Source organism: Microchirus variegatus (genome assembly GCF_963457635.1).
Source record: "Microchirus variegatus genome assembly, chromosome: 4".
Classification (NCBI taxonomy): Eukaryota; Metazoa; Chordata; class Actinopteri; order Pleuronectiformes; family Soleidae; genus Microchirus; species Microchirus variegatus.
Genome location: NC_139805.1, coordinates 8,622,359 through 8,648,696, shown reverse-complemented (window position 1 = coordinate 8,648,696; position 26,338 = coordinate 8,622,359). Strand labels below are relative to the sequence as shown.

At 39.4% G+C, this 26,338-nt stretch overlaps 2 protein-coding genes across 2 annotated transcripts in view; one reads left to right on the top strand and one right to left on the bottom strand.

Annotated features, from left to right (window-relative positions):
• fcho1 (FCH and mu domain containing endocytic adaptor 1) overlaps positions 1-9,454 on the bottom strand; it is a 62,449-nt gene extending 52,995 nt beyond the window's left edge. Inside the window, exon 1 of the mRNA XM_083888440.1 lies at positions 9,348-9,454. Within this exon, the coding sequence (XP_083744566.1) occupies positions 9,348-9,389 (42 nt within the window). The 5' untranslated portion in view covers positions 9,390-9,454. The remainder of the gene's footprint in view (positions 1-9,347) is intronic.
• Positions 9,455-17,458: 8,004 nt separating this feature from the next.
• prg4b (proteoglycan 4b) lies at positions 17,459-26,320 on the top strand (the record flags this gene model as incomplete). The annotated part of the gene is made up of 13 exons (XM_083887766.1): positions 17,459-17,525; positions 18,176-18,292; positions 19,478-19,600; positions 19,938-20,018; positions 20,142-20,201; positions 21,378-21,605; positions 22,206-23,309; positions 23,641-23,727; positions 24,062-24,198; positions 24,314-24,470; positions 24,864-24,971; positions 25,454-25,582; positions 26,182-26,320. The coding sequence occupies 13 exons, from the start codon at positions 17,459-17,461 to the stop codon at positions 26,289-26,291; spliced, it is 2,508 nt and encodes an 835-aa protein (XP_083743892.1). The 3' UTR covers positions 26,292-26,320.
• Between the last annotated feature and the right edge of the window lie 18 nt (positions 26,321-26,338).

Below are 26,338 nucleotides of genomic sequence, written 5' to 3'. Positions count from 1 at the left end.
AAACGAAAGTTTAAGTGAATAGTCAGTGACTGAAGCACAAGTGAGATGATGGATGAGGAGACTCCCCAACTCCCTAACACATGCAGCAAAAGATCATAAAAAGATGACTTTGACTGCAGGTACAGGTGAAATGCATTCAACAATTCATCACTTCACTTGTGGGTATGCTATTTACTGAGTTGTGCTCATGTTTGTTTATATGTGGACCGACTGGAAAAGCTATCGTCTGTCACACAGCTAACACTTGTCATACACTGTTTACAAAACCATGCTAATCCATTGAGTAAAAGAGATATATAGATATTTAATGGAATATGTAAGAACTCAAGATGGCGAAGTTTATCCTGGGAGGATCATGAATATCTGCAAAAAAACTAAATTAAAAAAAAAAAAAAAATTAACCATTCAGTAGTTATACTACAAAAAAGACTGGGCCTGAACAATGGATCAACTGACCAACCAACCGATCGACATACTGACATTGCCATAATTGTTTGTTTGTCATCATTTTGTCTTTTTGTGGCGCATGGTGGCTCTGTGGGAGCACCCCTTACTTTCGTTGTAGCAGTACAATGACAATAAAGACTATTCTATTCTGTTCTATGATATTATCGGCACGATATCCGTATTGGAAGATATTGGCTTTAAAATGAATTATCAAATATCAGCAAACAAGCCAGACCCATGTTTGAGCCCCGGTTGGAACAAGGGTCTGTCTGCATGGAGTTTCTCCCCGTGTGTGTGGGGTTCTTTCCAGGTTCTCCGGCTTCCTCCCACAGTCCTAAAAACATGCAATATGGGGATTAGGTAAATTGGTCACTCTAAATTGACCATAGGTGTGAATGTGACAGTGAATGGTTGTTTGTCTCAAGCCAAGATCCGCCGATATGACTAATGAGTAGGCTGTGAAAGCTGCTACCTCCTTTACATGAGATATTTTATATCCATTTATTTAATTTGCTGTGACATGTATTAAAGATATTATGTTAATTATGCAACAGAAGAGCCTAAATGAGGAAAGGAAACTAAGTAAATATCGGTATAATATTGGTTATCGGCCCAAACACTGCAGATACTGTATATCGACATATCGTCCAACTCATGCATCCCTGACTATAAGAATCAGTGAAGTCTACACTAATGGTCAAACAGAAGATGCTATCCATCACTTTGGGCTCTGGAAAACCCCACTATATTCCACTATAAAAATAACCCAGAAACCAGAAACCAAGATAATAGCTGCAGTAGTTTCAAAAATTACATATCCACACATAATACCTTCAACAACAGCACTGCAGCAGGGAGATTTTTGTATCGTCAGCACAGGTGTGAGAAACTGTGAGAGGTAGGACAAGGACAAATAGTTTATAGAGCAGCTGGAGCCTCACAGAGAAGTCTACTTCTCCTTCAGTCGTCTGTCCTTTTGTATTCGTTTTAAACCGACTTGGCAAAGCGTGGAGGAGAGATCATTTTGTGTCAGGTCTAATTTCCCCCTGACCACCAACAGTTTTCTGTCAAATATAAAAGCAGAGGATGACCCACTGCTGCAGCTGGTTAATTTTAGGACATTGCAGTTTTCTTTCATGAATATAAAACCTGTTTGGGATTATTGGCACTAAATTCTGATTCTCTTTTATCACTATTGTCAGTCACAAACAAATATGGCTCTCTGAAAAAAGGATATAAAATACTTGATTGACAAAGGAAATTCACTTATGACTGAGCTTTTAAATAGATTTCATGGTCTTCATTCAGCGAATGGCGCAACCTTATGAGTCATCGCTTGACCTAAATTAAATTAAATGTGTCCAAATCTTTGGTCACATGACAACAAGTGCTCATTGTTATGTTATCAAAAGTAATAATAGGATTCTAGGGCTTAAAATACTAATTACTTTCATTATTAGATAGATTTTATGAACTATATATTCGTATATTTTAAAATGTATACTATACTATAGAACGTCAGAAGTGTGACAAGCATTTTGTAGTTCAAACGTGAGATATAGTTGCTCATCTCTGTTGCATGTCATTATAAATTGAATATCTTTCTCTGAGGGTGAACTGAACAAACTAAGAAATGCGAACACATCTTGATTTCCCTCTGAGAAACTGTGATGACATTTCATAAACAAACAGATGGAAGGAAGATATAGACATGGCAGTCAACTCAAAAAGGTCAGAAGCTTCAAACTGAAATCTAGATCAGATCAAACATTCACAACAGATTCACAACATGGTCTACCATTACCCATACGTAGGATCCTAGTCGTGATTCATCGCTTGTAAAAGATGATTGCAACAGTCGTGGACAACAGCCTCAGCACCCCCGAATTGTCAGCTCAGCCCTCAAAACCCAAATGAGTCAAGAAAGGCAGAGTAAAACCAAAGCCTACGCTTTTAATACTGACACACTGAAACCAACAATCACATCATCACCTCGGACTCGATGACAGAATTACACCCTGTATTTAATGACTAAAGCAGCACAGCATAGAGCTAATCTCTTAAAGAGATAAACAGGCTGCCTGGTGTTGCACAAAGTCGAGCCTTCGGTGACTGAGGCAGCAGCGAAAACAGTGAGACAAACACAATATAGGCAGGAAGCTGTGAGAGAGACAGCAGAGTGATAAACACAACCCGGGCTGTCAACTCTCCATTGTCCTGAGGCCTCAATGTGCTTTTGTCACTGCAGCTATACAGCCTCCAGTCCAGTCTATGACAACGTGCCAGGCGGGCATCACTGCCTGAGCCTGGCATGACCAGCTGTGTGAGAGCAGAGAGCGATCAGAAAGACTCCCGCAATGCCCATCGAGGTCCACACACAAGCTCAAGATAAGTGTGTTTGTATACTGCAGCTGTGAATTGAGACTGTGTTGAGTCTCTTGGTATGGCTGACTGTACTGTATGCGAGCAGAGGCTGAGAATAACTTCCACATATTGGTTGATTTCCAGTTTTTTTTTGGGTTTTTTTTGCGACCTATTGCAGATTGTAAGCCTGGACGATTTTAAAAATAAAAACATTGATTATTTTCTCCTCTTACTACGGCGCACCTTTTGCCCTCGGGAGCTTCTGCGCAGAACTCCCCCTACTCGTTTCCCCTCTGGACATGCATACAAATGCACACATAGCGAGAACATTGCTACCGCAAATGAATGCGAGAATTTTGTTCCCAAGAAAGGACTAGTATCAGTTATTTGGAAGTTTGCAACGACAAACGTGGAACAAGTGACTGCACGCTGCAAAGTTTGTTTAAAGCCCATTTCAACGAAAGGCAGTAGCACAAGTAGGGACAGCACCACTGATTGCGAGCGGCGAGCTACCGCTGTATGCGACTGTATATCAGACTTTGCTCCGACACAAGGGTCAAGCCGAACAGTAGATCATTTAAAAATACTTAACAGTCACAAAAACGTGGGTTAATCGCAGACAATTACCAGGGAAATGTCTTAAATCTCAATATTTAACACAGTAGTCGGGTCCGCGACTGGCATCACGCTGCCGCTGTATTTTAGTCCAGAGACTGTGACACAGACGGTCATGGAGGACGTATTTAAAATATTTCAATTGTCAATGTGTGTGTAATACGTTATGCATTTAAAAATAAATCAGGGATTTTGTTTTTAGGCCATATCGTCCGGCCCTAGCAGATTGATCAGCAATAATATGTATTTTTTAATTATTAATAACTAAAACAAATCAAGATATGTGCTGGTTCCAGTTTGTATATAGTACAATACAAAGTATGATTATTAATTTGGAAAAGAATCTGCTCAGTAAACACAGGATTAATCATTCCACTTCTATGGCTACTTGTTATTGTTATGCAAGGAAAAGTATATGGAACAAAAATATACACGAGTAAACAATTTAAAAGGGGTTTCCTTCCTTGGGGAGGTGTCCGATTCCTCTTTTAGATCTGAGATAATAAAAATGATCTTAAAATAAACTGGTGCTTTCAACACTGGTCCAGCGTGGAAGAATTAGAGACAAGTGAAGCCTCATCTATACTTGCTTGAGGCACCACAGCATGGACCTCCGCAGATGGCGCGCACCCTACAGCCACAGAGACGTTTATGTAACTTTTCCTTATTTACTTTCCTTAAAACATTTAATAAGCTACACAACAACAGTAAAAGAGATGTGCGATGGATGTGGGAAGGCTCTATGTCTCACAGAGAAGCACACTCTCTGGCTGCTTTGTCAGGTTTGGGCTGTTGTACTGTAGGACCTTGTAGGCCCTATTTTTATTGAATAATCGAGTATTTCCTTGTTGGTCCATAAAATGTCAGAAAACGCTGAATGGCGTTTCCCAATTGTCAACATGATGAAGTTCTCACATGTCTTGTATATTCAATTTCTGCTAATAAGATGTCCCAAATGTTACAAACTGGACCTTTAAATGTATAGTTCAAAGGTAATGTCTATCTCTCTTGCGCTCTCTCTCAATGAAAACAATAACAAAAGACCTATTTTGATGACACCAGGGAGCAGCGTGCTAGAGTTTCAGTTCACTTCCTGATTAAGTAACCGACTTTCCCTTTTTCTTTTTCCCAAAGTTGCTTTGTATTTCAGTTTTTTTAAAAGATGCACACACCTGTTTAAAAAAAAAAGTGCGACCGACTGAGTGGCACCTCTCTCGCTGAAGCTCCACTGAACAGCTCGTCAATGCCTTTATCTGTCTCATGTGTCACAAACACAACACGTCCTGTCTTTGTTTCTCAGTAAAGGCACTCTACCATTTCTGTTCCCCATTTCCATTCATTTCATTTCAACAAGGCCTTTGTTGCAAAATAATTGCAGGACCAGTGGATCGATGGTTTCACACTGAAGAGTCCTGGCATTTTTTGGAGTACAGATGCGCATTTACAGCATTACCTTTCATTAAAACACATTTATAAGTGAGTGCTGAAAAGTAAATAAATGTAGGTATATGCAGCAATGTTGCATATATCTCATAACAAATCACAAAACAATATTCGTCATTCACATTTTCTTATCATGTGTGCCTCTCTAGCACTGCACAGTATGAAATGATCCACTAACCCAGAAATAGACCCAGGACAAGAGCCAAAGTGGGTGGGTGGGTGTAAGGCCTGCTCCTCCATCCAGCCCCAGGATCCTCCCATCTGTCATGAAAGGATCTTGGCTGGGCTCCCTCACAACTTCAGCAACAGGTCACGGACACGTGCGTAGGGGCTTCTTACAAGATTTCCCAGCAGGATGTCACCTGGTGTCATCCAACTGCACTTTGTGTGTATTAGATTAAAAACTAAATGTGCTTTAAATCAAGGATACTGGATTAAAAGAACTGATCATTTTGTTTATGTTCTCATTACATAATGGGCTAGCTTTACTGTTTCCTGCCCGAGATTCCCTGCCTCTGGGTGCTGCTCTGCTTGGCAAAAAATGAGGAGAGGCCTTGCAGCACTTAGCCTGCATAAGAGAAGGCACACATATATTATTAATATTGTCATGGCCACCATATAATGTGTTGCAGCAGAGCCAAAACAGAAAAGTAGGGAGACAGAGAAACATGAAGTAATAGTAAGGAGATCCTCATTAGTCACAGAGAAAGAAAAGAGGCGTTATCAGGGAAGCTGAAGAGCCTAACAGATAAACCATGCATGGCTGCAAGTGAGTGCACATGAGTGTTTGAATATTTATGACAAAGGACTGTTCATCAGGTTGTTGTCAAGAATCAGCTCGACACAGTCATCTTATCCATTCAAATGTAAATGCAAAACAGGGACGAGTTCAGCTGCTTCTTTCTCATGTTGCTTTTTCTTTTTTTAGTCAGCCTCAATTACAGATGTGAGGACGGTTTTATTAAAGTGTCCATGATTTAGTAACTGTGGCTGCAAGGCTGTGAGGAAACAGCCATTCAGCAGAACCCTGAAGATCTTCTCAGGTGGACAGCCTCCACACTTTCTGTGACATCATAAATAACGACCTGTCGCATAGCTCGTATCTCTGGAGTCTGGAGATTCCAACGTGTTCATGCCATTACAGCCGCAGCTCACTGTTCTCACAGTGAGGAAAGTATTTCATCATATGGGATTTTTCTAACATTCTTTCACTTTAATCAAAAGCTGCAGTAAACATTAGAGTGTGCACAACTGCTAGGTGATATTAAGCCATTAAACTCCACTCTGAGACATTAACTCTTTATGAAAACTTCGATAATCTTACAGACCAAGTAAGAATAGAATGCTTTAATTTGTTAATTAAAACATTAATATTTTCCCTGATGTATTGTTTATCACATCGCACGAGGAAGGACTATGATATATCATCAAATCCATATTTTGACACACTCCTACTGTGCAGACCTGGAAAATATACAAGTCCATTGTTGTTGTAACGCTAACCAAAAGTCTATGGGACAATGACAATACTAGCATCTAACTGGGAGCTCACTCATTAACATCAGTTTTATGACTTAAGGGTTTATGTGCATTTGTTCTGCAATATTTTGCTTTGGCATGAGCAACAGCAGTGTGCATTCATGTTGTTCTTTTAGCCACACCGTACAATTATTTTGCATCAGAGTAAAAAAACAGTGATGGATAGTTTCAAATGCAAGTCTGCAGCACTAGTGCTTTATCAGTCATCCAAACTGTTCAAAAGACAGTCAACTCTGGCTCTAAATTCAGTCGTTAGGATTCACTCTGTGGATTACTTGTATATCGGTCCTGCGTTGTAAAGTTTCTTTTTGGTTTTTCCATATGAAAGCTCCTCTACAGATAGATATTTACTCACTGATAAAGTATAACTGTGCCTCTATTGGAGAAATGGCCAGTGTTCCATATATAAACACTGATCTTCAGGAAGTACTGAGTGTTAAATATGATGTGAAAAGTAAGGCTGAACAATTAATCGAAAATTTGATCAAAAACCATTTTATATTAAATACCTATATTTAGTTTAAGATTAATACCTATATATAGATTAATGACATATACACTTAATATTCTACAGATTTCTCATGGATCTGCACAAATATCACACAGATGAGAAAATTTGAATAATTACATAAAAATGACCATTCTCTCTCATAGCATGAATCACATTGCCATCACAATTTCAGTAAAAAATAATTGAAATTTGATATCTGTTCAAAACTGTTCAGCCCTAGTGCAAAGGAGATCTGTTCTTCCTACAACATTGTTTTCATCTAGTCTCTCTCCTTTCTCCCCATCCTAATAAGTCCGACTTCGTTTCGTGACATTTATCAGGGGGAAAAAGTCTGTGAGAATCTATGAGAGAGTGTAATTTACTTCTGTGCCACCGCCACAGGAGCCAAATCTCAACTGCTACCATTTACTTTCAGAGACGGAGAGGGAAACGATATAAGTAGACAGATCTTGGCTTTGTAGCCCAAGAAGATCAGCAGTGGAATGAAGATGCAACTACCTTAAGTTTTATGCTGTAGCTGTATGGCATTTAAGTAAAATGTTGAAGTGTGAATCCAAAAATGTATCAGGCAGTTAAAGGGGAATCCCATTCTGGTTATTTTGGTGCAACTTGACACAGGCTGCAAGAGATTCACTGAAGCGCAGTGCCTTACTTTCAGTGTTACATACTAAACGAAACTATACACATTTTTATCACATTTTAAATGGATTTGATAGAATTTAATGACATTAAATGTGGAGAGCATGACAGGGGCCAATGATGTTGTAGTGAAAGGCCTACTTCATGGCAGGAAAAACAGAGGTGTAATGTTGGCTGGGTTCCATTTAGCGTTAATTTCAGGGTGGCTGTGCCACTGTCCCCGACCTTATATGAACTGAACTGTGCACCTGTGCATTTCCTACTAAACCATGTCAAAATGTCTGCTGTGACAAAGGACACAGGCCCCCGCAAACCACATAAATATGTCATTTGTGGCCATAAAAGTTTGAGGCATATTCACATATGTGATAACACTGACCGATCTGATGTGTGTAGTTCACCTATGGTAGCTGGGATCACTAAAGGCTTACTACATTTACATGCTGTACAGACATAATAAGTAATGCTCACACTAGAGGATATCTGACCAGATTTTCGGTTTCCGGTCAATGGTGGGTGCAAATTTTAGGCTGATTTGAACATATCACCTGGCCAAATTATCTTATACTGTGAGGGGTTATCATCTGACACATCAGAGTCTTCCCAATTTGAAATTGTAAGTATTAAACTGAAGAGCGATTGGGTGTGTGAGCAGAACATCTCAATAACCAATGAGAGCGAGTTGACCCGGAAACAGATGTTGGGTACTTTTGTTTAGAACCTTAAGTTGATGCCGTCTTCTCAGCCATGACTTCATCCAGTTTTTTTGCGTTTCTCAACACAAAACAATGCGCACACACAACAACTACTAACTGACAACGGCGACAGTCCACCTCCATGTCCGTTTGTGATCTGAAGTCACGTTAAATGACGCAGGTTACCAAGTGTGTAGTCCTGCATCTTGACTGGATCTCGTCTGTGCTTTCTCAGGATTACAATTTTTTGTTAATCTATTAAAAGGTTTGTTGTGTCTGTGGTCTCCCACGTTTTTAACATCAAGTCAGATTTGAATGTTTGCAGCAGGCTTAAGACAAACTCAACTGGCAGTTTATAATCCTACCTTTGTGAGAAGAGGTTAGAGATGCTGCTTGAACTGTTCATGCTCGTCTACACATGTAGGTGTTTCTCATTGATAATCAATAGAGGTTGGATCAATAACAGAAACATGTCACAAGCAGCACACACACACAACATCAACAGGGTTTCTTTGAGGTTCAAGACTGCACACGTTTTGACCAAGTGCATCTGATGAGCTTCCAAATGAGCAGAAATAAGAGTTAACAAAACGCTTAAAACAACACACATCTTAGAGTTTCATGTGATCTCGTGTGACATTAAAAGCTGAAGTGAACAGAAAGACTTTTCTAGACATGCTGTCTCAGGACGCATGAAGACCATTTGACCTGTAAAATGTAAACTCTCAAGCAATCAGATGATGCCAGCTGCGGTGGATCCCCCCCTAGATGAAAACACACTGATATTTGGCAATAATAATAATAATAATAATAATAATAATAACAATAACCCTTCAATCATAACCTGGATCACAGTACATTTTAAACACACGTTTTATTCTTCTGTCGCGGACAAGTTTCTCTTTCAAACGACCGCCGTGTTTCCTTGTGTTCACATCATGTCAAACAAACGTGTCTCTGCTGCCACTTTGAATTCAACAATGTCACAGCCATGCCTGGACTAACACGCTGTATCGAACAGCTTTCCCGTGAGCTCACTGTTCACAAACCACCGCTACAGAAGCCGCGAGAGAGACAAAATAATCATTCGTTACCTGTACAGACTTCTCCGGCAGCTTTTGTACAACATTTTCCATCCACGGAGTCCCCACAGCAGCAGCAGCAGCAGCAGCAGCAGCAGCAGCAGTAGCCTGAGCGGCGGCTTCGATCACAGTAGTAGAAAATCCGGCAGGCAGTTTCCAGAGTGCGCGCGAGCGCCGGCCCCAGCTCAACGCTGATTGGTCGCTCTGCTTGTCAATCACAGAGAAGCGCGTAGTAGGCATAGCAACCGTAAAAAGGTGGGACAATGAGATAACCCGAGCAGCCCATTGGGTCATTGTTTCTCAGGCAACGCCCACAAAATATAGGCTACAGAAATTATTTATCTTTTAAAAAAAATACAGTTTTTCCCCCCCCACACATTTAATTCACAAAAACAAAACAGTGGACACAAGTCTGAAAACATGGAGCTGAAATATGAACACAAATGAATCGTTTTCACTCACAATATCACCGTTAAATCAGTTTTGAAAATAACTACACACAAAGTTCATCACTCAGCTCTTTGAAAACACTGAGTTTTAACAGCCTGTTTTTTATCAACGCGTCCTACTCATGTCACATCTGTACAACATTTCAATCAGGTGTCAAAGGCCTCAGGTGACTTATAAAACATACTTCTTTTGTTAAATGTTTGCATCTGTGCTTTGATTTTCTCTGCAGCATGCAGTAACATTTGTCTTTCATTTCACACTTCACCAAAATGAGAAGAAAAGAGAAACATTACTCTTCACTTTTATGACAACTCTTATGTTTAACCTTTATCAGGGTAAAAGTCTTAAATCCAATAATTTGACTTGACTTAAATTCTCCTAAAATCTCTTCAAAAGGTCTTAAACACAATTCAACAAGGTCTTAAAAATCTATTTACGTTAGTTTTATTCAAAACATGCATAAACTTCAGTCTCGCTTTGAAATGTTTCTATTTTTGAGGATGTGATAACAACTACAACACGGAACTAAAGTAGTCGAATTACAAGTTCAACGATTTGTGGCTCCAATTTTCCTTCATGTCTTTTGTACTTTTTTTTTGCCAGTATGGATTTGAAATGTGTCTTAAATTGTATTCATTATGGTCTTAAAAAGTCTTACATTTGACAGGTTGAAACCTGCAGAGACCCTGTTTATATATGCAGGAAATACCCAATGAGATTAATAATCCCTTCTGCAAAGATGTCCTGGCAAAAAGGAGCAACAGCACATTCTGCATAAATACAAAACAAAGCAATTCAAACGTGGAACAAGGATGACGCAAGTAAAGTACAATTTCTTATAAGCATTACTAAAAACTCTCTTCTGAAACCAGACAAGGGAATCAAAAACTTCAACCTCAAACAGAATTAAATGTTTTCACCCATCTCTGTGGCTGAATCTCTCAAAACTTTAAATGCAAACTGCAAAGAGCTTTAACTTTTTAAAAATATCTTGCAAAATTAAACACAGCACTCCACACCATGCTCTCTCCTTTGAAACGACATCTCATATCTTATACTGAGCAATAGTTTCTATGTGTGCTATGTGTCCTCTGTGTGTCCTCTAAGACAAGAGGACACACAGAGGACACATAGCTTCATTTTAGTCCTTCTGAGTCAATGCTCATCGAAAGCCAGTGCAGTCAGACCTCTTGAACCGCACAGATCCCTATTATTTACCATCAACGTGGAAGGCTGAACATGTGAACAGCCTTTGGCAAATAGACAGTGTAATTCAGAGTCAAAACACAACGTCTTTGTTGAATTGTTTTGCGTCTCTGGGATAGTTGTCTTTCTGTCAACACAACAACGACGAGCTTCAGGGTGCACAGCGTGACAGCGTGAGAGCTGAGACACAGTGTGTGCCTCGATAAATGACTCCTTTCATGTTTTAAAACACAGCAGAAGCATTGCATTTTCCTCTAATGTCATTATCAGTGTCAACAATCTCAGTTGTAGCACAGCTGATTATCTGTTTTCGGGGGGGATTTCAGGTTTGGAATCATCTTGTGATTTGAACGTTTAAAGGTGCCATATGTAAGAATGTGGCCAAAAACGGTTACAACATTCACATTTAAAATACCGAGGTCTTTTAGGTTTCGTTTTTCTGACGTAACTGGCAACCCTGTGGTCGCTCGGCAGCTGAGACTCTACTGACTGCAATGATTGGTAGACGGCGGTAGGTGGCGCCACATGCCAAAACATGATTTCAAAACATAAACATGATTTGCAGTCTGCAAAATATATATTTTTAATGCAAATATTTTGGCTGTACTGTTGTTGTTGGTGACTTCAGTTTGTTATATGAACATTATTCCTGAGTCTCTGTGACATATTAGGAGGATTTTATGTATGCCAGTTGCTTTAGATTTATTACATAATGCACCTATAATGTCAGCATAGCAGATGTGTAGTCACTTAAACCAATTGAAAGTCAGCAATATGATGTAAATGCGGCTGTGGCATAGTGAAGGATAAACTGAGTTTGAGTGACAAGAGTATATTTACGTCCATGTGAAACTCCTTATCAAAGTCTGAGATAGTGACAGGCTGTGGGGGAGGGATGGCTTCACATTCACCATCTCATCTCTCAGTCCTCCTGCTGCAGCAGAGAATGAAGAAGAAAAATGCCATTTCAGATTGATTGTCAGGCTTTTGCTGCAGATCTCATGTTGTCAGATGTCTTTTTTTTAAAGTGAGAGGATAAAATAATGGAACAAAAGTTGATCTTAATGAGGAATCTGTGAATTTTTAAAAAAATAAAACTGGGATAAAGAGTGGTTGTTAAAGTAGCTGGATCATGGTCTTTCCTGTTTTAAGCTACTTTTTTATTGACTGAGACATGTTGAATCAACCAGTCAAAGTTGTATGTAAACACTGCATTAACTTCCTTTCATTTGGTCAGCCTAAGCAAAGCATTATTCCCAAACTTAACCATACCTATATGTCTAACGCTAACCTGAACCTAATCACAATTTAAATCTGAGCCATAAACTTGACCAGTTTTTGGTTTCGGACGACTGATCCAGACAAGGTCAGTGGTTATGCCAGAAAAAAGTCCTTAAATGGTAGCAAACACACTTCTATCTATCTTCTATCCCCATAAGGAAACCTCATAGACATAATGCATTCACGAGCCCCTTAACCAAACCTTAACCATCTCAACTAAGCGCCTAACCCGAACCCTAGCCTAAACATATGTCTTACCCTAACACTAAAACCAGGTCTTAACCCTTGTGGGGACCAAACAACATACCCTCACAAAGCGAGGTGTGTACATTTTGTGGTCCCCACAAGGATAGGGACCAAATAAATAAATAGGGTGTTTTCTATCCTTGTGGTGACCGCAAAACTTACAAACCGGTCTTCGTGGGGACATTTTGTTTGGTTCCCACTTTTTTAGGGTTAAGACCTGGTTTTAGTGTTAGGTAAGAATTATGTTTAGGCTAGGGTTCAGGTTAGGCACTTAGTTGGGAGGCCTAGCCCCTTACCCTAACCTTTACCCTAACGCTAACCCAGGTCTTAACCCCCCAAAAGCCCTTTAAAGAATTGAGGACCAGCCAAAATGTCCTCACTCAGTGTGATTTATATAATTTTTGGTCCTTGCTCCACAAATACGATAGAATACATATTCTATACACAAATAATTATACATTTAAATATCAACACTCTATTTATAATTTAACTTCTTCTGTTGGAGGTTTATTGGCAGTTGGCAACCAGCTTATAGGTGCATTACTGCCACCTACTGGACTGGACAGAAGATTAAAAAAAAGAAGAAAAAGGCCTATATGTCTTCATTAAACCAGTAATATAACCATGAAATGTACAGTGGGATTAACAAATGAGAGCGTGAATGAGTGTTGAACTTATTAGCAAAACACAACAAATGAAGTCTCCTGAGACTGTGGCTGCAGCTGAGCTCACTGTGACTGTTGATGTTATTAGACACTCATAATTGAGTCCCGTGTACTGTCGTACGTCTCACTGCAGACAGTGAAATCCCTGCCACCGTGTGCACAGCTGTTGTCTCAACATCACATGACCTTTCGCGTGCCGTTGCACATCAAAGGCACGAGCTGTGCCAGTCGTCTGCAGCCTGGAGGCGTTAATGCCTGCTGTGATGCTTGCAGATGAAATAGGGAAATCAATACAGGATGCAGATGTCAAAGTGAGCACATGGTTGTGGCACGCGTACATTTCCTGTATAGAGACTGACATCATTTCCACCTGCAGCAGGCAAGAATGAAAACACCCTCAAGCTATAAACCAAAGACAATGTAGATCATGCGCTGTATTGTGTGTATTATTAGCTCTTTCGTTTTGTCAATAGTCTTGTTGGCAGCGTCCCTTCACCTCCATCTGTACACGCAAATGAAAATAAGGAGAATCTTTTGAGCATTTAATCCACAGCAGAATCCCCAGACAACAAAGAAGTGACTATTGCCAGTTTCTTCCACTTGTTGGTGTTTCTATTCTCATCCTGCATGTTGCTTCAGACACCAGCTCTAAATGCTCTCATTTGTCTCCCTCTAAAGGCAGTTTCATTTCAGCTCGACGTCTTTTTCAACAAAAGGTTTTCACTGTTGTCAGTTCAGTAAAGTCGTATGCTTTTAATAGAATAGAATAGATAATATAGAATAGAAAAAGCCTATCATTGAGACAGATAATTAAGAATTTGTGATCATGTTGACATGATCCTAATCAGAAGAAGGTAGTCATCTAATAAGATGCTGACACAATTTTCAGAGAAATACTTAAATGATGGTTAATAACGTTGTATTTCAACAGGTAGGGTCAGTTAGGGTCAGTATCTGTAAACACAACTTATTGTCTGAATGTTAATTAATTGTATGTCATACCTGCTGCTTACTAATAGAGAGTCATCAGCTGAAGTGCTACCTAGTCTTTTATGAATCATCTAAATAGACAGAGAAAATCAGCATGATTATTCAACAACATAGTTACATATTTTTTTTAAACCCAGGATTATCATGATTTTAACCTTTTAATATTACAGTTATTAGTGAGCAGAGAGTTCTATTCATGCCTCCTTCAGTTTCCATCCTCATGGGGGGGTTCCCTTATCTTAAGACTGCAGTGTCAGAGCAGCTCTAATTTCTAAACAGCAGTTTCTGCACACATTAAAGAGCTCAGCAGAGGCTGAGGACCAAAGAGGAAATGATGCATTAAAATGAGACAAGGCTCCTCTGTGCTTTAGACTAACAGACTCAAATTAGGACGAGCTGGACGGATATAAAGATTAGCAGTAAGTCCATGAGCAGGAAGTCTCTTCTCGAGAGCTGTCGGATGTCAAATTATTGCAGAGGCCAAGAAGCCCAGGCTCATTTCTAGCCACCAGGGGGAGCACTGACTTCACTTTTTCCACTTGTGGGTGGCATGACTTGAGTCTGGGTCAGACATTTTCAAATGAATCTGACAGGAGCTCAATACTTCCTCCTTTCAATGGAGCGTGCATGTGTTTACTTTACTGTTTAGTGCACCGAGTCATTTCAACCATGTCAACGTCCTGCACGGTGTCATTATTGCCTTGACACAAAGGTACTAATGACGTCTGTCCTCTAATTGGACCATGACATGATTGTAAAATACCACCGGCAACAACAAAATATCCACAGTGCAGAGCAGACTTATTATGATAATGAATTATATAAATACATTATCACAGTATTCAGTCTGGTTATAGAAGCCAGAGATGGGAGTAAGTCACACATATGCAAGTCACAAGCAAGTCTCAAGTCTTAAACCTTCAAGTCTCAAGAAAATCAAACAAGTCAAGTCGAGTCCCTGCTTAAAATCAAGCAAGTTACAAGACAGAGTAGATGAATATAGAAAGATGAAGATGATTTCCCACGTATCCCAGATTTATAATAATAAATAGATAATTTCCAGAGATCAATGTGTTATATATTTGATTTCATCAGCCAGTGGTGGATCTGAGATACATGTCTCAATCCCACAACAACAGAAGGAGTTGGGCTTGGAAACTAAATAAATAAAATTGACAAAAAGTCCACGTCAAAGTCCTGCACTGATGCTCTTCACTGTGTTTTCTGTCATGACTAAAAGAAAAAAAACAAATCTAATAAATAAATAAATAAACCTGGTCAAATTTAATCCAATTCTGCAATAGAATGTGAATTAAACAAACACAGCAGTCACATAATGATTTTAAGTTTATTCATTCATTTGATCAAGTGGAATAAATGAGTGAAACTGGCCTTTAAATATGCTAAAAAAAAAAATGAAGACAGTAATCTGGAACAGAAACACTGTATTACTCATCATACAATGAAAGGACTGCGTCATGGTCCCAAACAACTGACTGTTTTAACTGTTTATTAAAAACAAAACAAAAACATATGATTGATGATCAATAAAATGAAAATAAGTCAAACTACAGAGCCTAAAATGTAAAGAATACTGACATTAGGCCTATGCTTAACTGTGGAAATGCATTTTAAAATATTAGGCTAAAAAAACGGCACATTTCACACACTAATCAATACCAGCTTTTGACCCACTAAGAAGTTAAATAGTGTTCGGCCACAAAAGCAGACACACAATGTAACGTTAACCTCTCAATATTTGAGGTAATGTAAATATTCTATAATTCAAGTAGAGCTGCAACTAAAGATTATTTTCATGATTAATCGAGTAATCAATTGGTCCATTAAGTGTGAGAAAATGTTAAAAATGTTGATTATTGTTTGTCAAACCTGGAAATAATGAAGTCTTTGAATGTCTTGTTTTAATGTTTACTTTTAATGATTTCTTTGTTCTATGGAGCAAAGAAACAACAAACAAATATTCACATTTAAGAAGCTGAAACAATCAGAAATCGTGTTTTAATCATGTAAAAAGCTTCAAACCGATATCAAAATAGTTGACAATTAATAAGTAATCGATGAATAATCTAGTAATTGTTTCAGGTCTAAAGTCAAGTCATTTCGAGTCCTTTTACTCAAGTCGAAGTCGAGTCTTAAGTCATGAGTGTCAAGTCTAAGTCAAGTGGAGTCTTTTTACCAATGTTAGTCAAGCAAATGTGCAACTTACTGTAAGTCAGACTTGAGTCAAGTCACGTGCCTCGCGTCCCCCAACTCTGCTTACTTCATCACACAGCCAACTATTGTTTTGTTTTGCAAAATGTGTTCTTCTAACTTCTAGCTTTACTAAAACAAAATTGTAAAGTGTAGGGGGGGGGGGGGGGAAATAATATTTGATATATTTTTAATATTAATAAAAAGAAATGTAATACTTTTGAAGCTTTTGCCATATAATGTAATGGTGCACACAAATCCACTATGTACCATAATGTAAAATATTTTTCCACAGATGACAGAAACGTGTTCATATTTGCACAAAAAGGGTTTCTAGCACTGTATCTTACATGAGTATTTAAATGTTTTATGTTTATGTTTTTTTAAATTAAAATCATACTTTTATCCCTCCACATTCTTGTAGTGTAGCATAATTATTTCACCTCAAATAATGTGAATACTATACCTCCACCTCTGTCATGTATAACCATGTATGACACACTGAACTAAGGCCATTTATGAATGAAACACTTTTGCTTTTAAAGTCTGAACAACAAGACACCAGCTGAGGAAGTGACTTGCCTTACTTGTCCATATATGGAACTGATTTGACAGTCCAAGTCAGTGGTGATGTTACGGCGTCTAGTTCACCTGACCAGTGAGCTGGACACAAGTGTGTGAGGTCAGTCGTCTGTCTGGCACAGATGTGTGTTGATGTGCTTCCAGCTGTTTGTGGGGAATCGTGGTGTCTGGACTGGGGGAACCTCCCTGTAGCCTGTGAGATCATCACTCTTTTTTTTTTTTTTTTTTTAATTAGACCAGATCTGCCAATTAAAGAGGAGTCATCTCTTCAGTCTCTCTCTCTCTCTCTCTCTCTCTCTCTCTCTCTCTCTCTCTCTCTCTCTCTCTCTCTCTCTCTCTCTCTCTCTCTCTCTCCCAGGCTTTTAAAAGCAGCGGGACAGTGAAGTCAATCAGTCAACACAGAGGTAAGTTTTCATTTCACCTACAGCCTTGAACATATACTAAATCTGCTGCTGACCTAAAGGACATCAGATGTGCTCTTCTCATTTTCAGATGTCTCCCACTGTACTTTTTGCTGGCTTTTTCTTGGCATGTGCCTTGACGTTGAGTGCTGCTCAGAGTGAGTACAAGTTATTTATTTTAACACTTCATGAGACACATTTTTGCCAAAATGGATTTCTAATGGTTTCCTTAATGCAACAAGATATTTTTGAAAGGACTTTCTTGGTGTTCTGTTTTGTTTACTCTGTTAGTAATTCTATTCCAGAGAGGGTCTATGGAAGAGTATTAGGGCCACATGTAAAAAAAAAATTCAATAAAGTATAACAGTTTATTTTTTTTGCATTATTATCATAGCAACACCGTTAAACAATAGGTCGTCACGCATCATCTACCGTGTGTTTTAAGTGTTTTTACCAATTTTGAGTTGGATACTCTAATCTCTGTAAAAGTTATTCCCGAAATCGTAAAGAAACTTTTCTGCCACCACTAGGAGAGAAATCATCAACCACCAGCAAGTTTGGTTCAGATCGGACCTTCCATCGCAAAGTTATAAGAGTTTCTGTTGTCTGTCGCGAAAAATCTGAATTTTCGTCAACTTTGCTGCATCCTATCTCTATTATTATTATTTTTTTTCACTTTCTTTAAAAAAAAAAAAAAATTACATGTGGCCCTAATACTCTTCCGTAAGGGTCTACCTAAAGATGTGAATTTACTTTCTTTCTTTATTTCTTATATAAAAAAAATGGATTTCCTGTGTATAACCAACAGCGAGCTGCAGCGGCCGATGTGGTGCCGAGTACTACAGAGGCTACACGTGCCAGTGTGATTACAACTGCCTGACATATGGAGAATGCTGCAAAGACTACGAGTCCCAGTGCACCACAAGTGAGGCTTTTATCTTATCACCCACATCTATTGTAATGTAAATGTACACTGTTCATTTAAAGGTGCATTATGTAATAAATCTAAAACAACTGGCCATAAAATCCTCCTAATATGTCACAGATACTCAGGAATAATGTTCATATAACAAACTGAACTCACCAACAACAACAGTACAGACAAAATATTTGCATACTTGGAGACCGCAAATCATGTTTATGTTTTGGCATGTGGCGCCACCTACCGCCGTCTACCAATCATTGCAGTCAGTAGAGTCTCAGCTGCCGAGCAACCACTGTTTGCCAGTTACGTCTGAGCTACAATGGAAACGAAACCTAAAAGACCTTGGTATTTAGAATTTGAGTGTAGTAACTGTTTTTGGCCACATTCTTACATATGGTGTCTTTAAACTTTGCTGAAAAACTGATTTGTTCTCAGTAAATGACTTATCTACACTACTTTCACAGCAAATGCATGTATGTATATTTACAGCACATTACTGTGTTCTAGATACTAGAGCTGCATGATATCAGTATCAGCACAATATCAGTATCAGTAGATATTGGCTTTAAAATGTTAAAATGTATTATAGGAGATCTGCTGATATGACTAATGACTACAACAGTAGGCCAAATAATCTCCTTATTTTTATGCGGTGCCCTCTACAACTATTTTGATTTAAATTTTATTTATTTAGCTCAAGGAAAATAAATGTGTTAAATATGTTAATTTCACTACAGAAGAGACTAAATTACCTCTGCAGCTTGGCACAGGGAAAAATGTATATCATTTTTGGTTATTAGTTATTGGCCCAAGCAATCCCAATGTATTAAGTCCAATATCGTGCACCTACTAGATACTTGACTTTTATTCAATTAACCACATATTACTGCAATGTTGCTGTATTTTGCTGTTTAAATGCTGTTTTACTGTAACTTCTCAGTACAAATATGCATTTAACTCACATATAACTAACTGTATTAATCACACCTGGAAAAAGAGTTTTCCTGTTAAAGCTGCACCTGCTCGTGATTTTCGCAATAAAATACAAACATATGCATCAGTTGTGAACTATTAGAGGTAATTATGTATTTTTTGTGTGTGACGTTTACAACTTTGTAATCTAATTTACAGTCCAGAGTCATGTGAGTTTTTGAGCTGAACCCCTAAGATGTTTGTGTGCAACAGAGAACTCGTGTAAAGGTCGTTGTGGAGAGACCTTCAGGAGAGGTCGGCCGTGTAGCTGCGACAGCGACTGCGTCGAATACAAACAGTGTTGCCCGGATCACAAGTCCCACTGTGATGCCGAGGGTAAGGCTCGTCCAGCAAGTTCAGTGTGATTTTGTGTGTGTGTGTGTGTGTGCGTGTTAATGTCCACATATTCCCTTCACAGTCTGACAATCATCAAACCATCATAACAAATTTAACTTGAGCGTTCATCCATCGTGTTGGTGTCGATTGCATGCTAAACATCGTGCAAGTTGGGATCAGTAACACTCATGCATGATTGGTGAACTGTAAAGAAGTAAAGTGACATGGTAACCTGCATGTCCACCATCATCTGCAGAGGCATGGAAAGCATATGCAGTCACCGATGCACCGGTTCAAATTTGTCATTAATATTTTCCTGTCTCGATAATTACTACAGAAGAAATCAGTGGAGCAGCCAGTGCAACAACACCAGTGAAGACTGGTTCATGTGATAATGTAAACAATAACAAACCCAAAGGTATATTTTGCTTCTGGGCAAAAGGTTTGATTCCTAATGCATAATTCAGTATTTTTAGGATTGAAGGGAAATGTGATTCCCACAGTGTTAATTATCTAATGTTGTTCATTCATATTCTCACAGAGTCCAATCTGAGTGAAGCTGAAGAGCAGCCTCTTGCAGTCAGCGAGGGAGGCGATACAGGTGACTGAGCATGTTGAAATCTACTCAAGGACGCTTTTAAAAATGCATGAAACAAACATTAAATAACCGCAAGGTAATAAATTAGGGGGCTGAAACTTGGCAAGACATTTTGTGAGCCGACCACGACACTGCAGCTCCGTCACTGTGGTTTTCTTTGAAGGTCAAGTCTAAGCAGAACAAGCCAAGTGTGTTTGTGTCTCTGGCCAAAGGAAACACAAGGACACAGTCGTGTGTCATGGGTGTGTGGGAGGGTTACGGGCACAGGCTCACTCACTCACAAGAGAGGAAAGCACAAAACGCAGCCAAAAAACCAGTGACGGAGCGTTTTAATTCAGGAGTTGGAATAGTTTGACGGGTGGAGTCGCGCATCCTCGACACTTGGAGGAAGACGTGCTGTGATATTTCCATGAGGAAAGTCATAGTCTGAGTGATGCACGTGATGATGTGGAAAAACAAAACAAAAGGACAAATTAGATAGTGTGGAAGGAGAATGTTTGTGTTAAACAATGCACATTTTAAAGTAAATAAATTTTTTACTTAAAATGACTTTTTCTTGATTAAGCTGGCTTTAAGAATTTATACCTTAACTTAATTTATTCTAAAAATGAGTAAATCTGTCTTAAATTAGACACCAGTTGCATTCTTATTGAATCATTTTGTATTTATGAGACAACACAAGTCTTAAATAGGGACGGGACAATACCATTTTTTTCTGTCCAATGCCGACATCACAAACACAAGTATCTTTCCGATACCAATATTAGTCAGATTTAGCCATTTTAGACCATTTACAAACTGTAAAAAAACATTTGTGCTGAGTCATTTCAAAGACATAATTCTCTAACTGTGTAACAAATACACAGAAACAAAAAGGCAACAAAAAAAAACAGCCCAAACATGACTCATGCGAGCATGCGATATAATCCCAGATTATTTTTCATGTCCAAAATATGCTTGCCAAAGTTACTTTATAGGCAAATAATTAAATAAATACAATAATTTAAATATATATATGTATATATACAAAAAGAAACTGATCAATCAAACCGATAATCAAAATGGTTGGTGAATAATTGGTAGTTAATTATTAAATCTAGATCTTCATAGATCTAGCTGAGCTCTTTCTCCAGTCAATTTCCACGGGTTCTGATACACACCTGATTTCACATTCTGTAGACGTGATCGGTCAGATTCTTCCAAATGACGACTTCTCCAACAGTGGACTGGAGGAAGCAAACCCGTTCCCTGAAAGCACCAGTGGGTTTGAGTTATCCACAGCTGAGCCGCTGGTTCAGGAGACCACGGACTCAACACCGGAACCAAACACTCTGGAGTTCAGTCCAGAGACAGGGACTGGTTTTACTCAGACAGAAACGACACCAACGCAGGCTGATGACAGCACAGGTATGTGATGACCTGACAGAAACAAACACACTGAAAGAAAACACATGGATCATCTGCACACGGGACCATAATAATGCCAAAGATGTGGGCTGAGATCAGTTGACGACATGTGACTTTTCACACTTACTTCAACAAGCATCTACCACACCAGAAGACAAATATCGATATATAATATAAAATATATATATATATATCTATATTATTACTATTATACTATTTATCACACACATTGCTTTTACACCACCCCAAAAAAAGTATTTCTTCTTCTCATTACTTTAATCTGCTCAACAAAAAAAAGCTCATTAAAATAGATTTTTGTCCTCTCAATAACAGAACAATAATCAGTCAATTCATTTTTCATTGGCATTTTGCCTTGTATGTGACTATACTACATGGTACTATACATTGGCAGAGCGAATTCGTCTTTCAACTTGAAGGTTGTGGGTTTGATTCTTGGCTCCGCTACATGCTGACGTGTCCTTGGGCAAGACACTTAACCCAAAGTTGCTTCCTGTTGATTCCTGTTCATGTTGGCATATAAAAGAAATGACACCATTCAGTATCGAACTCATTCATGTCATTGTGCTTCATCACCTCCAGATGTCAGTGAATCTCTCATCTCAACCAGCACAGGAACAACTTCTCCTGGGTCCACAACAGCCGCTGACCACATCTCTTCCCAGCCTCCTGCGATCTCCTCTGTCCAAGCACAGGTTTCTCCTACAGCCAGCAGTCAAGAGACATCTGCCCCGACAACAGCACAAGCCCAGGATGACTTTGTTACTGAGACGCAGAAGACAAACCCAACTGAAGCCTCCTCTGATACACCAGATGTTACAACACCAACCTTCAACACTTCACCATCTACACGAGACTACACTGAGCAGGACGCGTATCAGGTCACCAGCATCTCTGCCTCATCTACGCAGGACTTGACATCCATCCCGGACGCAACCACCTCAAACCCATCTACAGGAGCCACACAAGACAACACTGATCAGTACACGTCTCCAGTCACCAGCATCTCTGCCTCGTCAACGCAGGACTTGGACTGGACATCCATCCCGGATGCAACCACCTCAAACCCATCTGCAGGAGCCACACAAGACAACACTGATCAGTACACGTCTCCGGTCACCAGCATCTCTGCCTCGTCAACGCAGGACTTGACGTCCATCCCGGACGCAACCACCTCAAACCCATCTACAGGAGCCACACAAGACAACACTGATCAGTACACGTCTCCAGTCACCAGCATCCCTGCCTCGTCAACGCAGGACTTGACGTCCATCCCGGATGCAACCACCTCAAACCCTGAACATCATACCACTGAGAACATCTCAGAAGATACCACAGCAAGCGCTCCCTCTGTTCTGGCCGACACTGAAAATCCCTCCTCCACTGTTTCTCCAGAGGAGCCAGTGTCAGAGCTTGAGGCTTTGACAACTCACATTCCCTCCTCTTCGGCCGCAGCACAGCATGATACTACAGACGTTACACCACATCTGTCCGCAGATGATCCACTGAATGTCACACCAGACCACACCGAGCCACAACCATCTGACAAAACCACTTCAAAACCACAGGACAAACCTGATCCGTATAAACTGCCTCCAACTAAACCAATTGAGGTTAAACCGGAGATTAAGCCTGTGGTCACTGCACACACTCTAAATATAGATGATTCAAGAGGCTACCAAGCAGGTGAGAAATGATCTTAACTTCAAAGATGTGAAAATAATATACATGGCTCCAAATTTCTAGGAATCAGTTTTGTTTTAAAGACGAAGAAGAGGGCTTCAGTTTCTGCAGGCTTGTTTATACTGTATTTAGCTCAGTGCTTTCATATTTGCCTGTGGTGGAGCCAAGCATCACTGTAAGAGTAACCACATAAAGTGACCGAGTCATCCTTATGAAATTGGAAATGAACACTAAAATAAATTGTTGAAAAAGACAAAAAAAAAAAAAAAGGAATTTCACGTTTTACTTTGCCTGAACAGATGTTTTCCTCATTAATGTCTTTCTTTTCCTTCAGATGACAGTAACGACACAAACCTGTGTAGTGGCCGGCCGGTCGGTGCGGTTACCACACTGAGGAACGGTACAGTGGTGGTTTTCAGAGGTTAGTGATGAATTCTGTCATAGCATTGAGCAAAATGACCCAACCGTGCGTGCAAAGACAAAACCTTGTATACTCAGTTTTCACACGTGCACCTGTAACCAGTAAACCTGCTTAATGTGGAACCTTTTCAGTCTTGTAAACTGACCCACTTTTTTTGAGTGTGTTGCAGCAGTCACACTACTGCAAAATAAGATTAAAAGTTAAAAACAAAAGAACAAACTATTAAAGGTTCACCATTTTAATAAAATAAATAATGCTTTATAGATGAACCTCTCTGATAATGGCAAACCCCTTTTGTAGTTATGTTACTTGCTGATTTTTTTTATTCAAACAGGGCACTACTTCTGGTTCCTGAACAGAAACAGGGAGCCAGGTCCGGCCAGAGCTATCACACAAGTGTGGGGCGTCCCTTCCCCTATTGACACCGCCTTCACCCGCTGCAACTGTCAAGGCAAAACATACATTTTAAAGGTAAAATCACTAATCTGGACAAATTCAAGCTGTATTTAGTGGGTGTGACCCTTTGGGCTGCTTAGCTGAGGTTCTACAGTATAATTTGGCTTGTGCTAATTTGTGCCGTTTGCAGGGATCCCGGTATTGGAGGTTTGAAAACGATGTTTTGGACCCTGATTATCCTAAAGTCATTGAAACAGGCTTCGATGGGCTTCGGGGTCAGGTGACAGCCGCTCTTTCTGTGCCTCAGCACAAGACGAGGAGAGAGTCAGTCTACTTCTTCAAGAGAGGTGAATACCAAGCTTATTCAGCAGACATGACTAGCTTTAATGTAGTCTAGTTTGGATGTTCTCCCCTTGGAGTGTGTCTGGGTTTTCTCCGGGGGAATCCAGATTCCTCCCACAGTCCAAAAACATGCAGAAAAAAGATTTTGGTAACTGGACAGTCTATATTGACCGTAGGTATGAATGAGAGTGTGACCTGTCCAGGACGTACCCTGCTTTTCACCCTACGTCAGCTGGGATTGGCCCCAGCTCCTGCTACAAGCTTCATAAAAAAATGACAGATATTTCCACTGTTCATTTTCCCTTTTCCAGCACATTTCATTTTCTTATTATATATTGAATGTCACTGCGTTTTGTTGCGAATGACTTTGATACTGACATTTTTTTTTTTTTCCCCAGGTGGACTCGTCCAGAAGTACTCATACCAGTTTGGCACCAGTCCGACATGTGGCAGAAAAGTCCAGTACGCAGTTTACACAATGCGCAGTCGAATGGCTCGACAAGCAGGTGCAACGACAATTAAAGATTCATGCTGCAGTTTGTGTTACATGATAATTCAGTTTTCTGATCCTTTATAAATGTGTTTGCTGAGCAGGGTTAACCTCTCATACACTGTGCTTAACAGTGAGAAAATGAGAAAACAATAATCAAGAAAACTTGTTTAAAACTGTTTCCGTTATATACAAAACATTCAACCACTAAAACAAAATTTTCTGTTCAGGAATGGAAGTGAATAATTATGTTAATCAAGAAACAATAATGTGCAATTGAAAATTCATAGATGACAATATAAAAAGTTAGTTAGTTGTAAAATGTAATTTCAGTTAAAGAACTACATACTGATGTATTAACCATGACAGAAACAAAAAACATTATTTTGATATTTGCCAATACTGTTAATTTAGGACAGCTGTGTCTTTGGGTGTTTACTTTGTTATAGCACGTGCGGTTCTCTGAATAAGTGAATCATGCTTTTTTTTTTTTTCCAGTGTCTCTTTTAGCTGCACCCATCAACATCAGGACTTCGTGGAGAGGTTTCCCCACCACTGTCACAGCCGCTGTGTCCATCCCCAGTCCCACAGAAGCAGATGGATACAAATACTACGTCTTCTCAAGATGTAAGCTTGTGGTTCCTAATTTCTTTTTCTGTAGAGGCAGATAATCCTGTCATTCCTCTGATGACAAATCATATGAGCAACAATATGCCCTTGTTCGTCTGTGTACATGAGATCTGTTTAGCTCATGCTCATCATGTGTAAAAAGACCTGACAGACATGTTTGTCTGTGTTTGGGGCGGGTGAGGCATTAGACAGATGTAAAGGTCACTGAGGGTGGCGTTCGATTATTTCAAAGTTTATTGTGGCAGAACCACAAGAAAGGTTCACTTTCAATAACGACACTTGCCGTGTGAAGATTCTTGTAATGCCCCAGTAAATATTTTACAGTTTAAAGCGTAATGGGCGTCAACTGTCTGGTCTTTTCTAGAATTCCAGACACATTACAGGTCTTTAAATTCAGATCCTGCTGTGGCCAAAAGCGGTTGGAGTTAATATGCTGAAAACTCCAAAGCTATTAGTGTTTGAAGATGTTTTTTGAGTTTCATGGAATAACTGGCAACTGGTATAAAAAAAAACATCCAAAATGTCCTCAGGTAATTCAGTCCCTACTGACTTCATCTAATATCCTTTCTGCTTTCTTCCTTTTTCTTTAAATACAGCCAAATCCTACAACGTGAGGATTCATGGTGAACGTCCCGTCATTGCTGCTCCTAAAGTCAACACATCACCTCAGAGCAACAGCTTGTTCAAATGTTCAAAGAAAGTTTGAAATAATATACATTTCTTTTTTAACACCAGCTCTAATCATTTTAAACG